This window comes from Eschrichtius robustus, chromosome 3 (genome assembly GCF_028021215.1).
Source record: "Eschrichtius robustus isolate mEscRob2 chromosome 3, mEscRob2.pri, whole genome shotgun sequence".
Taxonomy (NCBI): domain Eukaryota; kingdom Metazoa; phylum Chordata; class Mammalia; order Artiodactyla; family Eschrichtiidae; genus Eschrichtius; species Eschrichtius robustus.
In genome coordinates, this window is record NC_090826.1 from 54,577,592 (window position 1) to 54,595,363 (window position 17,772).

General features: G+C 36.5%; 1 protein-coding gene across 3 annotated transcripts in view; it reads left to right on the forward strand.

The window, feature by feature from the left end:
- Positions 1–17,772, forward strand: part of ALG6 (ALG6 alpha-1,3-glucosyltransferase) — a 60,077-nt gene that overhangs the window by 38,566 nt on the left and 3,739 nt on the right. For all 3 annotated transcript variants that reach the window (XM_068540024.1, XM_068540026.1, XM_068540025.1), the window contains 4 exons: positions 803–887; positions 4,075–4,145; positions 13,143–13,211; positions 13,344–13,542. In XM_068540024.1, coding sequence (XP_068396125.1) covers positions 803–887; positions 4,075–4,145; positions 13,143–13,211; positions 13,344–13,542 — 424 coding nt within the window. The remainder of the gene's footprint in view (positions 1–802; positions 888–4,074; positions 4,146–13,142; positions 13,212–13,343; positions 13,543–17,772) is intronic.

The following is a 17,772-nucleotide window of genomic DNA, read 5'->3' on the forward strand; positions in this document are numbered from 1 at the left end:
ACATTAGTGTTTGAATAACTGGGAGGTGTGTGTGTGTGTGTGTGCTGCCTTTCTCTTTCCTCCAGTTCTTTTGGTTGGAGAGTATCCTTTGTAGCCCACCGTAACAGGAAGCAGACTAGTCAAGCTGAAGCCTCAAAGCCACCGCAAGTGGGAAAATTAGTTATTGTTTTGCATTATAATACTTGTTTTCAGGGCTTTCAAAGACTGTTTGCCTTGGTACTAGGTGGCTCCAGACTGCTCTGCTTGTTGAGTTCTTTTTTCCTCCTTGCCCATCAACCATCACAAGGAGAAGCTCTAGCAGCTTCCCACTCCCTTTCTAGCTTGTTCTTTCTGATTTACTATGGGCTTGAAAATCAGATAATCAACTTTTGTGAAATTGAGGGCCAAAGAGGTTCTCTTGTGAGTAACTTTTATGAATGTTTGTGTTACAAATATAGCATTGTCTCTTTATACCTGGTTATGTTTTCTTGTTTGAGTGTTTGATAATTGACTTTTAGCTATCTTTGTATCTTTTCCATAATTGATACTAAATACTAAAAAAACATAAACAATATTTAGTTCTATAATATTTTGTTCTATTTTATATAATCATGTATATATTAAAGTGTGTACATATTTCAGTGTATGGATTTTATTAAAATGTTATTTGGTCTTGAATTTATTATTAATACATAAAAAACTTTAATTTGAAATCAACTTAAGTTGATAAGTAATGTGATCCTTACATTAAAAAATTGTTTCTTTGTTTTAGCTATATACCTTTCTAGAGAAAACAAATGTTTAATTTTTATTAATTTTTTAGCTTTTGTTTTACATTTTTGAGCCTGCTTCCAGCATGTATAAAATTGACACTTCACCCCTCTCCCAAAGGATTCAAATTTACTCTGGTAAGTTTCTCATTACTTGAGATACTTAATTCTTGCTGCAATTGATCTTTTAAAAATGCAGATAATTATTTTCCTGCTTTGAACAGGATTTATTGGATTGAGACATAAGACATTCATTTATTTGGCAAACACTTACTGAGTGTCTGACAGGTGCTGTTTTGTACTAGGCTGAGCAATCAGAATCTTTCAGTTTAATTCAACAACTATTTAATTTATTTGTGGTGGTCAGTGAGGGAATACAAAGAAGAAAACAGTGGTGATAGACATGTTTAAATTATTATGCTATAAAGCAGATGGTATTAAGTTCTGTCAGGTACAATGGAGTGCTGTGATAGTATGGGAAAAGGAGATATTACTTTGAGGGCAGATTTTAGACTATTTCTTAAAGCAAGTGGAATCAGAGCCAAGTTTTGAAAGCTGGGCAAGATTTGGAATAGGTGGTTATATAACAGGAGAGTTTGAGACAGGAGGAAGCGCATGAAGGTACAGATGTGGGAAAGGATAGGGAATGATCTGGGAACAGCTATTAACCAATGAAATTTGTGTAACTTTTATGTGGGTATGTGTGTGTTGAGGTTAGGAGAGGATATAGTGAGAGAGAAGGGTCAGAAAGAATCGAATTATGTAAGAGCTTGAATGCTGGGCTGAAAACTTTGGAGTCTGATTTGTGTGCAAGAGGAGCAAAAAAGATTTTGGAGAAGGAGAGGGAACAGACCTCTGTTTTAGAGGCATGACTTGTATCAGTTGGAACATGGATTGGGTATATATTTTATATTTTAGCGTTTCTCTGCGTGGGTTTACAGATTCCTCCTGGTTGTATTTCTGTGGTATTTAGAATTTGTTCCTGTGTACCTTGGTCTATAAAATGACATTTAAAGAATATCCTTTTAAAATATCAAGAAGAGTTAGTTTATGAAAACAGTCAGTCTTAGTGGACTTATAAAGGGGACAACCTTTTATTTTTTATTATTTTTAAAAAAATTTTGGCCATGCCACGCAGCTTGTGAGATCTTAGGTCCCTGACCAGGGATTGAACCCAGGCCCTTGGCAGTGAAAGTACGGAGTCCTAACCACTGGACTGCCAGGAAATTCCCTAAAGGGACAGCATTTTAGAAATTGGGGTTTCAATTCTGGGACTGCCACTTATTTATATTGCATTCTAAAAACAAGCCAGAACAGAGCATGTCAGTCAAATATTTCAAAAGTGCTTATTGGTTCTACAGTGCAAAAAGATTCATGTTCCTCTTTTTTAAAGTTACTATTTTATTGACGATGTCTGTTGTTTCATTCTGTGAATGAACTCTGATCATAGTAAGTCATCTATAGTTAATATTCTATAGGATGTTTAGAATAGGAGGGATGTGGTTAGTAATATTCTGATGTCTTCAGTAGCCCTAACTTGAAATATTTGCAAGCTTATGTAAAATGGTTATTTATCATGCTAAATAAAGGCATATTTCAAAGATGATGGAATGGAATTTCAGAGTTCCGGTAACTAGCAGTGTTAGAGATGATTACTTTTAGGATTATAAAGCAGAAAAAGCATTTTCTTTCTCTTAATTTCCTAATTTTATTTTGTTTGTTGTGTTTTAATATCAGACATTGTGTTTAAAAAATAAAAAAGACATATTAATGACTTATTTTTGTTGATAATGTTTTAAATTCTTATTGAATACTTCTGAGAGCTTTAAAACATTTCCCATTATAATTATTTTAAAGTGTTTTTTCCTTTCAATTTAGATTGAATTATTTCTTAATATAGGTCTATAATTAAGGTAATTGATAGTATGAATACTAATATGTCTATAGCAACAAAGTTACTTTTATCTGTATCTTTTCAAGTAGTATTTGTTAAGTGCCCTCTAATGTGTCAGGTCCTCTTCTAGGAATTGGCATATAAATGAATGACAGCTAATATCCCTCCTCTCTTAATTGGGGGACATTCATGCTGGTGGCAGGAGAAGAACAATAAACAAAATAAATCAGTTAACAGGAAAATATCTGGGAGTGATGAGGACTATGAAGAAAATAGTATTATGTGAAAAGAGGGCTGGTGGGGTTTGGTTACGGGGGTACTACTTCAGATTGAGTAAGGGAAGGCCTCTCTGGGGAAGTGACATTTCATCCTGGAACTGAATGATTGATTGATCAGAAGGAACCAATTACAAGAAGATCTGGGCTCTGACTTGACAAAAGCAAGTTTCTTCTCAAGGCAGGAACACATTTGGCATGTTCGAAGCATTAAAGGGACAAATATGAAGTGGCTGGTGTGAAATGAGTGAGGGAGACAGTAAGAAAGACTGGAAGAGGAAGGCAGGACCCAGATTATGTAGGAGTTTGGATTCTATTCTAAGTGTAATGGGAAGCTGTTGGAGGATTTTAAACAGGGAAATTACATGATCTGATATGGTGGCTAAATGGAGAATGGATTGTCAGGGGGCAGGAGCATTACCAATTGAGAGGTTATTGCAGTGGTCCAACAGGAAGATGGGCATGGCTTAGACCACTCCTCTGCCACCATCAGCAGAGGCGAGTGGAGAGAAGTCAGTGGATATTGTATTTGGGAGGTGGTGTAGATAGGATTTGCCGATGGATTGGATGTATAGCATGTACAAGATAGTGATCCAGGTTTTTTGCTTGAGCAACTAGATTGGATGTATATAGATAAATGTCTAATATGCAGAATATAAACTCCTGAAAATAGATCTAAGTAATTATTAATTTAAAATCCCAAATAGCAAATGATTACTTTATAGAACACTGAATATATTTTATTGAAGTGCATGTTTTAAAAACACTAAAATGGATTTACTTTGCCAGTTTTAGATTTTGAGTTTCTTGTCCTTCATGCTTTTTAATTTAAATTGTCAGAGATTCCAAGGGAGGGTGAAGGTGTGATTGTTGTGTCTGGATTATTTAGTAGTTTTGTTATTAATAACTGAGACTCAGTGAACTTGTTGTAGATGGTTAGGTATAGCTTTATAATAATTATTTTTCAAAATATTTTGATTATTAAATTTGAATAAAATATTATGCACATTAGAGTTGTGTATATATTTTCCTTCTAGCTACAAGCTATATTAAACTTTAAAATTTTATTTGAAATGATTTTTAGTCAGATTCATAATTAAATTAATATTATATTTTGTAAGTTGTTATATCTGATTTTGTCCCCTTTCTCCTTAAGGTTAGCTGTGCACTGTCATTCTTTCTATTTTCTTTCCAAGTACATGAAAAGTCCATTCTTTTGGTATCATTGTAAGTAAAAATGTTTCAAGTATGTTTTATTTGTTTATTTATTATGATGTGTTTATAATATATAAATAAATTTATTACTTACATTTAATCACCTAAGTGCAAATCAAAACTATGCGAGTGTTACATAATTGCATAAAATTATTTCATAAAATCACATTTTTTCCAGAATGATGATCTCTTACAATTTTACTTCTTTATGATATATTTTAAACTGATAAAATTTTATAGAATTTCTGACATCTTATTTCTTCCTATTTTTTTCATTTATATTTTCTATATGCTAATAAAAACTGTCTTCCAAAGAGGCTCTACTTAGGTTGGAGCCTGTTTGTCTTCTTTGCCTTTTTCATTTCATTCATTTCCACATCTATTCAATAGCCTGTTCTCTCCATCAACCTCTTTAGAGGCTTTTATATGTTGCCTTCTTTCTAGTTCTTCTGTCAAAACCTTTGTTTAGACCCTATTGGCAATCCCTAACCAGACTCCTTTTTTTTAGGAGCATTAAAATTTCTTCCTGTTCTTCATAGAAATTGAGTGGCAGTTGGGGGTATATTATCCCAATATTAAAATAGTATTTGCCCAGAACACATTGGAATACTTGAATCCTGCCCAAGATCAATTCCACCCATGCCTGCTGCACCCCTCACCCTGTGTTTGCTAGGTTCCTGTGGAAGATGCATGTATGAAATGACTAATGACAAATGGAAGGGTGCATTGCTTTTATTAGGTGAAGCTTTGAACTAAAACCTTAGTGCAGAGCTTTATAGTAGGGGGGGCTGGCCTATGGGGAAGCCTTCTTTCCTCCGAAAAAAATAGTCTCGTACCATTGCAGACTGGGAGGGCAGCTTAATTTCATCCCCTGAAGTCTAAACTTGAGTTAGATCTGACCACTGTTACGTGAGGCTAGGCTGACCCTATGCAAATCCCTAGTGCCAGGGGATGGAAGTATGGAGAGGTATTGCTTTCAAACATGTATAATTTTCCCCAGGATTCCTACTCCAGAGAAAGGAGCTCGATCACTGAGTGACCTATAATCTGACCATTCAGATTAGCTCTTGGGCCCTGAATTTCTGGAAGTTCATACTCTACAACTGTACCTAGATTATTCATAACAGTGCATGACTTTAATATAATTTTGATCAAATATGTTAAAGTTCCTCTTGACCTGGTTCCAGCTAAGCTATCATTAAACAAATATTTCACCCAATAAATATTTATTGAGGGCCTACTATTTGCCAGATACTGTTCTGTGCACCTGGGATATATCTGTGAACAAAACAGACAAAAATCCCTACTTTCTTAGCTTTCATTCTCAAGGACAGACACTAATAATTAAATAAAAATAAGAAATTAAATAACGTGTTAGCAGGTAATAAAAGTCACGAAGGATACATAAAAGAGGATAAGGGAAGTTGGGAGTAGTGGAGCTGGGGGTACAGGAGTAAGTGCAGGTTGCAGTTTTAAACAAGGATGTCAAGGTAGGCCTTGTCGAGGAGATACTTGAGTGGACTGGAGGAGGTGAGGGTTAGCCAAGTGGACATCTGGGAGAATAACATTCTAGACAGCCAGTGCCAAGGCCCTAAGATGGGAGTATGCCTGATATGTTTAGGGAACAACAGAATGGCCAGTGTGGCCAGAGTGCAGTGGTCAATGTAGGAAGTAATAGGAGGTGAAGTTAAAGAGGTAACTTTAAGGTAAGTTATATAGGATCTTGTAGGCCATATTGGGAACTTTGGCTTTTATTCTGAAGGAAACGGGGAGCCATGGAAGGATTTTGAGGAAGACGCATGATCTGACTTGATGTGTTTTTTTTGTTTTGTTTTGTTTATTTATTTATTTTTTATTTTTGGCTGCGTTGGGTCTTTGTTGCTGCACACGGGCTTTCTCTCTAGTTGCAGCGAGCAGGGGCTACTCTTCGTTGCGGTGCATGGGCTTCTCATTGCGGTGGCTTCTCTTTGTTGCAGAGCACAGGCTCCAGGGTGCGTGGGCTTCAGTAGTTGTGTCACGCGGGCTCAGTAGTTGTGGCGCGTGGGCTTAGTAGCTCCGCAGCATGTGGGATCTTCCTGGACCAGGGATCGAAACCCACGTCCCCTGCATTGGCAGGCGGATTCTGAACCACTGCACCACCAGGGAAGTCCCCTGACTTGATGTTTTAAAAGGATCACTTTGCTTATCAAATTATACATGTTAAATATGTACAGTTAATTGTATATCAGTATACCTCAATAAAGTTGTTAAAAAATAAAATGATCATTCTGGTGGCAAGTCAAGAACAGATTGTACAGAGCAAGGGTAGAAAACACAGAGGCCATTTAGAAGGCAATCACCGTTATCCACGCCGAGAGATGGTGGTGATTGGGACCAAGATCGTAATAGTGGAAGAGGTGAGAAGTGGTCAGTAGAGCCGGAAGGTTTCCTGATGATTTGGATGTAGCATGTGAGAGAAAGAGAAAAATCAAAGGTGTGTTCATGGTTTTTGGCCTGGAACGGGAAAGATGGAGTGGCCATTGACCGAAATGGGGAAGATTGCCAGTGGAGCAGGATTACACTAGATGTGAACAAGGTGGGAGGTTCCCAAGATCAGTGTTGGACATGTCTTTGGACATCAAGTGGAGGTGTTGAGTTAGTATTTAAATACAAGTCTGGGTTGGATATATGAGTGGAGTCCAGAGAGAGACTGAGCCAGAGACATAAATTTAGTAATTTCTCAGTAGAGATGACATTTAAAGTCATGAGACTGGATGAGATAACCAAGGAAGTGAGTATAGACAGAGAAGAATACCAGAGACTGAGTCCTGGGCCACACAATATTAAGAGGTCTGGGAGAAAGAGGCAAATGGGAATGGCCATCTAGGATGCAAACCACAAGAGTTGGTGTCCTGGAAGCTGAGTGAAGAAGGTATTTTAAGGATACAAGGTCCCCTGTCTTACACCACTCACAAAAATTAACGTGAAATGGCTTAGACTTAAATGTAAGGCCTGAAACTGTAAAACTTGTAGAAGAAAACATAAGGGAGAAGCTCCTTGACATTGTTCTTGGCAATGATTTTTTGGATATGACACCAAAAGCAGAAGGAACAAAAGCAAAAATAAATAATTGGGACAGCATCACACTAAAAAGTTTTGGCACAGCAAAAGAAATATCAAAATGAAAAGGCAACCTGTGGAATGGCAGAAAATATTTGTAAATCGTGTATCTGATAAAGGGTTAATTATCCAAAATATATAATGAACTTATACAACTCAGTAGTAGAAAAAACAAATAATCCAAGGGACCTGAATAGATATTTTTCTAAAGAAGGCATACAGATGGCCAACAGGTACATGAGAAGGTGCTCAACATCACTAATCATCGGGGAAATGCAAATCAAAACCACAGTGAGATATCACCTCACACCTGTTAGAATGGCTCTTATCAAAAAGACAAGAGGTAGCAAATGCTGATGAGGACGTGGAGAAAAGAGAACCCTGTGCACTACTGGTGGGAATGTAAATTGGTGCAGCCACTATGGAAAACAGTATGGAGGTTTTTCAGAAAATTAAAAATAGAGCTACCATATGACCCAGGAATATTTCTGAAGTAAATGAAATTACTGTCTTGAAGAGGCATCTTTACCCCCGAGTTCTTCGCAGCATTACTTGCAACAGCCGAGACATGGAAACATGGAAGTGCCTGTCAACAGATGAATAAATACAGAAAGTGGCGTATTACTCCCCCCTCCAACACACACAGAGGAATATTATTCAGCCATAGAAAAGGAAGGAAATCCTGGGGACTTCCTTCCTCCAGTGGTTACGACTCCACGTTTCCACTGCAGGGGGCACAGTTTCGATCCCTTGTTGGGGAACCAAGATCCTACTGCCATGCCATGGTGCGGCCAAAGAAAAAAAAATGGAAGGACATTTGCAACAACATGGATGAACCTTGAGGGCATTATGCTAAATGAAGTAAGTCAGACAGAGAAAGACAAATACTGTATGAGCTCACTTAAATGAGGAATGTTAAGACATAGAAGCATCGAAACTAAACTCACAGAAACAGAGTAAGTTGGTGGTTGCCTGAGTTGGGGTGGGGGGGAAATGGGTTAAGGTGGTTAAAGAGTACAAACTTACAGTTATGAGATGAATAATTTCTGGGGATCTAATGTACAGCATACACTGTAGCTGGCTGTAGTTAGCAAAAGTTAACAAGTCCCCTACATACGAACCTTCAAGTTGCGAACTTTCAAGGATGCGAATGTGCGTTCCTTCAGCGTCACGTGTGAGTGACATTGCAGCTTGCCCTCTGTCTCCTGTTGCTGACGATCCTTCAGCTCTGCCATCTCCCACCTTTTCTCGCTCTTCCAGTCAGTAAATCTTCTTGCCTGTTCACTCAATGCCAGCCCCTGGATGCCGGCTGTTGTACTGTACTACTGTACTTTTCAAGGTACTGTACTATAAGATTAAAAATGTTTTCTTTATTTTTTGTGTTTATTTTTTTAATGTATTATTTGTGTGAAAAGTATTATAAACCTATTACAGTACGGTACTATATAGCCGATTGTGTTAGTTGGGTACCTAGGCTAACTTTGTTGGACTTACAAACAAATCGGGCTACAAATGTGCCCTCACTATGGAACTTGTTCATATGTAGGGGACTTACTGTATTGTATACTTGAAAGTTGCCAGGAGAGTAGATCTTAAAAGTTGTCACCACAGACACACACAAGGGCACACACACACACAAAAGGTAACTTTAAGTTGATGGATGTGTTAATGAACCTTATTGTGGTAATCATTTTGCAATATATACCTATATTATCACATTGTACACTTTGTTCACATTGTACAATGTTATACGTCAGTTACATCTCAATAAAACTGGGGAAAAAAGGACATGACGTGATCAGTTGTATCAGATGCTGTTAATAGGTCAAATAAGATGAGGGTTAAGAATAGACTATTTGCCATAGTGAAATGGAAGTCGCTGATGAAAAGTGACTTTTCTAAGTCACTTAGAAAAGGCTAGTGTTGGTAGAGTGATGCAGGGAAGAGCCTGATTGGGGTGGATTTAAGACATAATGAGAAGAGAAGAATTGAAGATAAGTATAGATGATTCTTTTTAAAATATATATATATATTTAAGTATATATTTTATATATATATATATATATATATATATATATATATATAATGGTGAAATACACTGTTAATACATTCACAATGTTGTATAACCACCACCACTGTCTACTTACAGAATATTTTCATCACCCTAGAAGGAAACCCCATACCCAGTAAGCAGTCATTCCCCATTCTCCCCTTCCCCTAATCCTTGTAACCACTAATCTACTTTGTCTTTGTGGATTTGCCTGTTTTGGATATTTCATATAAATGGAATCATAAAATATGTAGCCTTTTGTTTCTGACCTGTTTCACTTAGCATAATATTTTCAAAGTTCATCTATGTTGTACCATGTATTGGTACTTCATTTTTATGCCTGAATAATATTGTATCACATGGACATACTACATTTTGTTTGCCCGTGCATCAGTTGATGGACATTTTGAGTTGTTTTCACCTTTTGGCTATTGGGAATAGTGCCACTATGAACATTAATGTATAAGTTTTTATTTGAACACTTGTTTTCAGTTCTCTTGGGTCTCCAGGAGTGGAATTTCTGGGTCATATAATAATTCTGTAAACTTACTGTGGAACCACCAAACTAATTTCCACAGTAGCTGTACCATTTTACATTGCCACCAGTAATTATAAGTGTTCCAATTTCTCTACATCCTTTTCAGCACTTGTTATTGTCTGTTATTGTTTTTGCCATCCTAGTAGGTATGAAGTGGTATCTCATTCTGGTTCTCATTTGCGTTTCTCTAAAGACTAATGATGTTGAGCATCTTTTTATGTCCTTGTTGGCAATATGTATATCTTCTTCAGAGAAATGCCTACTACTTAAATCCTTTGTCCAAGTTTTAAGTGGTTGTTTCTCTTTCTTGTGGAGTTTTAGAAGTTCTTTATATATTCTGGATATTAAACCTTTATCAGATATATGATTAACAAATACTTTCTTCCATTCTTTGGATTTTCTTGACAGTGTTCTTTGACGCACAGAGTTTTTAATTTGATGAAACCCAATTTATCTATTCTTTCTTTTGTTGCTTGTGCTTTTGATGTTGTATCTAACAAACCATTGCCAAATCCAAGGTAATATTTACCCTCATATTTCTTCTAAGAACTTATGGATCTAGCTCTTATATTTAGGTCTTTGATCCATTTTGAGTTCATTTTTGTATATGGTGTGAGATAGGTAGGCAGTTCTTTCGTTGAGTTTTGCCAAAAAGGAGAGCAGAGAAATTAAGCAATAACTGGTAGAGAAAGTGGGGTCAAAAGAGGTTTGTTATTTGTTTTAAGATAGGAGAGATAATGGCATGGGAATGGTCAGTGAGAGGGAACATTGATGATACAGGAGAGGTAAGAGTTGCTGGAGCAGTCCTTCAGAGACAGAGGTGGGAGTAGGATCTAGAGCACAAATGGAAGGATCGGCTGTGGACAGATGCATGAAGTGTTCGTCTTAACAAAAAGAGGGAACACACTGTATCAGTACAGGTGCTGGGACGAGAGTAGATGTGATGGTGACATCTGTGAAAGTTCTCTTTTAATTGCTTTAGTTTCCTTATTAAAATGGAAGGCGAAGTCATTAGGGAAGAGTGGGTTAGGGCTGTTGGGAATATGAGAAGAGAGGAGAAGGTGGAATTATCTTTCTAAGGAGACAGAGAGTATGAACAGACTAGGGAAATATATACTAATTGCCGGACACTTGAATATCATGATCATGTATTTAAAGTGAGAATAGTTAGTGTGGGTAAATGTTTTCCTCCAGAGCAGTTGCTCAGTAAGGCCAGAGTAAGTGCAGGTGGAGAGTTGGGTATTTCCAGGTTTATGGTTTTGTCTAGTGAGGATAACTCACTTGCTTGGGGTTTGAGATTGAATACATGGGAGTGATCATAATGATTGATCTTAGAATTTAACCTGGGTAAGAAGGGAAAAGGCCGTTAAAATAGTGAGGCAAAGTGAAAATGTGCTAGGAGCAATGGATCGAAGGTCTTGGTGGAGAGTACGACCCTAAGTGTAGGACTGAAGATGAGATCACTAGAAGAGAAGAGTTCCAGCGAATGAGAGGTCTGGGTGTTGGAAGATCATCTATGTGTATGTTAAAATTGCCAAGAATTGAGATGAGTAGGGTTGTAGACAGTGACAGTGTGTAAGAAGTTGAAATTATTGAGTAATGAGTGAAGTGATCCTTGAGGCTGGCGGATGATAAAGTTGAGGAATAATAGGGGATACACAGCCAGACGACAGGAGATTCAAAGCTGGAAACTGTTAAGGTGGGGAGAGGGAGAGTAGTGTGGAAGTAGTGATGAAGAGCAAAGAGGTTATCTCCCTTCTCAGGGCCTTTAAATTGTTTGAAGGCTGTGGAAACAACAACAGTAACAAAACAGGCACAATTGACAGGGCAGAGGGGCAGCATTTTCCTTAGCGGGAGAGAACCAGGATTTGTTTTGAACAAGGTGGTGAAAGGAAGGGTTCAGAGAAGAGGCTGAGGTTGTAGGCGATTTTGCAGCTTGATTATAAATATTAAGTACCTAGAAGTTAAGGGCTGAGTTACATTCATCACTGCATTCCTTTCAGAGCAGTGCTTTTACATACTACATTTTCAATAAATGCTTATGTTCAGTAAATGAATACCGAATGATTAAGTGGGAAAGAATTAAGACCTAGAAAGAGAAAATAATGTTTATTGAACACCTACTGTGTGCTTGTAATGAACAAAAATACATTCCAGTTATAAAAGCGTAAAGCAATGAAATTGAAAGTCCTCTAGTATTTTCTTTTAGTGCAGTAGTTTTCAATCAGTTTATAAACCCAGGCCTCCCATCTCATATTCTAGCTGACATGAGGAAGAGTCATCCTTCTAAGAAAGGAGAATACTTAAACCTTTTAAAATAAGGAGACCAATAATAATAACAACAAAAATAATTATTCAACAACTACCACCATTAGTAAAAAGTTATTTTATTTTTGTTTTACTAAAAAATAAACACTAGATAATACTTGCAGAAGAGTTCTTTCAACTACTTGACAATCCAAGGTATTGTTATTATTTCCATTTACAGATAAGAAAAAGGTTAAATTAATCACTTGTTCAAAGTCAAACAGTAAGTAAGTGGCAGGGATGGGACTAGGTAGGACTTCAGTCTTCTGACTAGACCCTTCTTTTGGAGCATTGCCACAGTTGAATCCAGAAGGTAATGCAACCAGGGGCGGTGCTAAGGAGGTCACAGAGCTTGGACCTATGACCCTACACAGCTTTCTGATCAAGCCAGTGGTTCCATCTACTGGTGTTACGCTTCCTCTTCCTATACTATTGCAATTTTCATATAGCCTCTTCCTACTCATTTCGTCCTTTTTTCTTTTATTCTACCATCATCAACCCTTTATAATTCTTCCTTGCCTCTGTTGTCCTCTCTGCAGTGGCAGATGACGATCCTGTCTTTTAGTTTTTAACTTAGCTGAGCATTATGTCACATGGAAGATCATAAAAAAGAAGTTTGAAAACCACTGTACCAAGTAGGATATTCATGTTTACCAAGTAGGATGAAATATGTGGAAAAGCTCTTTTTCTCTGAATGTTCAGTTCTGTTTGATCCTTTCTTTAAGCTACTGTTTGTATGATAGGGAAAAAATGTTTCATTAATGGATACTGGAAGAAGCAGTTTTCCAGTTATTATGAGGAGTTGACACCTTCTCTGTGTCTAGATTCATTTAGTTTGGATTGATAGTTATAAAAAAATGAATCAGTAGTCCCTATGGAGTATTTTGTGTGTGTGTGTGTGTGTGTTTATTTTAACTACCTCAAAAATCAGACAGGTAAAATGTATTCATATTTTTACATGTAAACATTGAAATTATATTCTCTAAGATTAACATATTTTTCTTTGTCATTTTAGACCAGTCTGCTTAGTTTTAAGGGAAATTCCTTTTATGTCTACTTGGTTTTTACTTGTGTCAACATTTAGGTGAGTCAAACCAATTTCCAGTATAATATTTTCAGTATAGAACTTATAAACTCATTTACAACTTTTTTACAAAGTGATTATGGTTTGAATTGACAATTCTCTTTTTAACGTTTTTTCCGTTTTCCCATATAGTATGCTGCCTCTTCTACTGAAGGATGAACTCCTAATGCCCTCAGTTGTGACAGTGATGGCATTTTTCATAGCTTGTGCAACCTCCTTTTCAATATTTGAAAAGACTTCTGAAGAAGACCTGCAGTTGAAATCCTTTTCCATTTCTGTTAGGAAATATTTTCCATGTTTTACATTTCTTCCCAGAATTATACAACATTTGGTAAGTTGTTTAGGTTTCAAGGTACTATTTGAAAAAAAAAGTTATTATAATATCTTTTTTCTTTTATAGCATTTTTGAGATATAATTCCCATAAAATCCACCCATTTAAAGCATGCAACTCAGTGTTTTAAGTATGTACACAGAGTTTTACAACCATCGCCCTAACCTAGTGTTAGATTGTTTTCCATCACCCCAAAAAGAAACCCTGTGCCGTTTAGCAGTCATTCCCCATTCCACCCTCACCCCTAACCTCAGCCTTGGATAGCCACCCAATTACTTTCAGTCTCGATAGATTTGCCTATCTGGACATTTCATGTAAATGGAATGTATTAGTCCCTTAGGGCTGATATAGCAAAATACCACATCAGGTAGCTTAAACAACAGAAATTTATTTTCTCACAATTCTGGAGGCTAGAAGTCCAAGATCAAGGTGACATCAGCATTGGTTTCTGGTGAGGCCTCTCTTCCTGATTTGTAGGTGACCTTGCTGTCTCCTCATGTAGCCTCTTCTGTGTGTGTGTGTGTATGTGTGGAGAGAGAGAGAATTCCTTGGTGTCTTTTTCTCTTCTTATGAGGACATCAGTCCTATCAGATTAGGGCCGCAGCCTTAGGACTTCATTTAACCTTAATTTAATCTCATCTCTAAATGCAGTCATATTGGGGCTTAGGGCTTCAACATATGAATTTTGTGGGGACATAGTTCAGTCTATAACATGGAATCATACAAAATGTTGTCTTTGATGACTGGCTTCTTTCACTTAGCACATTTTTGATTTTCATCTGTGTGGTAGCACGTATCAATACTTCATTCCTTTTTATTGCCAATTCCATTATATGGATATACCACATTTTGTTTATCTGTTCTTCAGTAGATGCTTGCTTCCACTTTTTGGCTGTTATAAATAATGCTGCCCTGAAGATTTGTGTATTAAGTTTACCAGTGCACATATGTTTTCATTTCCTTCAAGTATATACCTAGGAGTGGTAATTCTGTGTTTAACATTTTGAGAAACTGCCTGTCTTCCAAAGTGCTGCATGATTCTACATTCCCCCCCAGCAATATATGAGGATTCCAGTTTCTCCACATCCTTGACAGCACTGGTTATTGGCTTTTTTTTATTATACCCCTCCATTATTATAGCCATACAAAGTGGGTGTGAAATGGTATCTCATTGTGGTTTTTGCATTTCCCTAGTGACTAATGATGTTGAGTATCTTTTTGTAATTTCTTTGCAGAAATGCCTATTCAGATCCTTCTCCCATTTTTTTTTTTTTTTTTTTTGGCCACACTGCATGGCTTGTGGCATCTTAGCTCCCCAACCAGGGATTGAACCCAGGCCCTTGGCATGAGAGCACGGAGTCCTAACCACTGGGCCACCAGGGAATTCCCATCCTTTGTTCATTTTTAGTTGAGTTGTCTTTTTTTTTTTTTTTTTTTTGAATTCTAAGAGTTCTCTATACATTCTTGATACAGGTCTCTTACCAAATTGCAAATATTGTCCCCCATTCTGTGGGTTGCTCTTTGACTTTCTTGATGGTGTTATTTGTAGCACAAAAGTTTTCATTTTTATGAAGTTTAATATATCTAGTTTTTCTTTTGTTGTTTGTGCTTTTGGTGTCATATCTCAGAATCTATATATAACCAAAGGTCATGAAGATTTACTCTTATGTTTTAAGAGTTTTATAATTTTAATTCTCTTTAGGACATGGATTCATTTTGAATTAATTTTTGTGTGTAGTATGAGGTAGGAGTCCAACTTTATTCAGTTGTTCCAGCACCAATGAATTGTGTTTGCACCCTTGTAGAAAATCAACAGATCCTAAACGTAAGGGTTTATTTCTGGACTCTCAATTCTATTTCACTGATCTATATTATCCTTATGCTGCTGCCACACTGTCTTGATTACTGTGGTCTTATAGTTAGTTTTGAGATTGAAAGTTGAGTCCTCTAACTTTGTTATTCATTTTCAAGATTGTTTTAGCTATTCTGTGTCCCTTGCATTTCCATATTCTTTTTAGGATCAGCTCATCAATCTCTCCGAAAACCCAGCTGAGATTTTGATAGGGGTTGCTTTGAATATGTATTTAAATTTGTGGAGTATTGCCACCTTAGCAAGATTTAGTCTTCCAAACCTATGAACATAGGATGTATTTCCATTTATTTATTCTTTTATTTCCTTCAACAATGTTCTGTAGTTTTCAATGTACAGGTCTCGCACTTCTTTTGTTAAATTCATTTCTAAGTATTTTATTCTTTACGATGCTTTTGTAAGTGGAATTGTTTTAATTTTGTTTTCATAATGTTCATTGCTACTGCATAAAAATACAGTTGATTTTTTTATTCTGAACTTGTATTCTGTACTATGAGTTTTCAGTGAATTCCTTATGATTTTCTATATACAAGATCATGTCATCTGTAAATCATGATAGTTTTATGTCTTCCCTTTAAAACTGGATGCCTTTTATTTCTTTTCCTTGCCTAATTACCTGGCTAGACAGCTCCAGTACAGTGTTGAATACAACTGGCAAGAGTGGATATCTGCGTTTCTTCAGATTTTAGGGGGAAATCATCCAGTCTTTCAACATTAACTATGATGTAGTTGTGGGATTTTTATAGATGGCCTTTATTCGGTTAGGGAGTTCTCTTCTGTTCCTAGTTTGAATGTTTTTTCATGAAAAGGTGTTGCATTTTGTCAAATGCTTTTCCTGTGTCTAAGATATTATGTGTTTTTTTCCTTTATTCTGTCAATATGGTATATTACATTGATTGATTTTTGTATATTGAACTAACCTTGCATTCTTGGGATAAGTTCCACTTGATCATGGTATATAACCTTACTTATATGCCACTTGCTCGGGTTTGCTAGTATTTTGTAGAAGACTTTTGCATCTTATATTCATAGGGGATATTGGTCTGTAGTTTTCTTTTTTGTGATGTCTTTGTATGGTTTTGGAATCAGGCTTAATACTTGCCTCATGGAATGAGTTAGGAAGTGTTCCTTTTCTACTTTTTGGAAGAGTTTATGAAGGACTGGTATTAGTTCTTCTAGAAACATTTGGTATAATTTACCAGCGAAGCCATCCGCCTGTTCCTGGACCTTTCTTCGTGGGATCTTAAAGATGACTAATTCAGGAGGGAGGGATAAAATAGGAGTATGGCATTAACAGATACAAACTACCATACATAAAATAGATAAGGAACAAGGATTTACTGTACAGCATAGGGAGCTATATTCAATAACTTGTAATAACCTATAATGGAAAAGAATCTGAAAAAAAAATATATAACTGAATCTCTTTGCTGTACACCTGAAACTAACAATATTGTAAATCAACTGTACTTCAATTAAAAAATGATTAATTCAATCTCTTGTTATAGGTCTATTCAGACTTTCTGTATTTCTTGACACAATTTCAGTGGTGTGTCTAAGAATTTGTCCATTTCATCTATGTTATCTAATTTGTTGGCATACAGTTGTTCATAATATTCCCTTATAATCCTTTTTATTTTTATGTATGGTAAGGAGTGATGTTCCTTTTTCATTCCTGACTTGGGAAATTTGTACCTTCTCTCTTGGCCTTGGTCAGTCTAGCTAAATTTTGATAGTTTCATTGATATTTTTGCAGAACCAACTTTTGGTCATTGATTTTCTCTCGTTTTTCTGTTTTCTATGTCACTGATTTTGGTTCTAATTTTTTTTTTTTTTTTTTTTATACTGCAGGTTCTTATTAGGCATCAATTTTATACACATCAGTGTATACATGTCAATCCCAATCGCCTAATTCAGCACAAAACCATCCCCACCCCACCGCAGTTTTCCCCCCTTGGTGTCCATATGTCCGTTCTCTACATCTGTGTCTCAACTTCTGCCCTGCAAACCGGCTCATCTGTACCATTTTTCTAGGTTCCACATACATGCATTAATATACGATATTTGTTTTTCTCTTTCTGACTTACTTCACTCTGTATGACAGTCTCTAGATCCATCCACGTCTCAACAAATGACTCAATTTCGTTCCTTTTTATGGCTGAGTAATATTCCATTGTATATATATGTACCACAACTTCTTTATCCATTCGTCTGTTGATGGGCATTTAGGTTGCTTCCATGACCTGGCTATTGTAAATAGTGCTGCAATGAACATTCGGGTGCATGTGTCTTTTTGAATTACGGTTTTCTCTGGGTATATACCCAGTAGTGGGATTGCTTGGTTCTAATTTTATATACC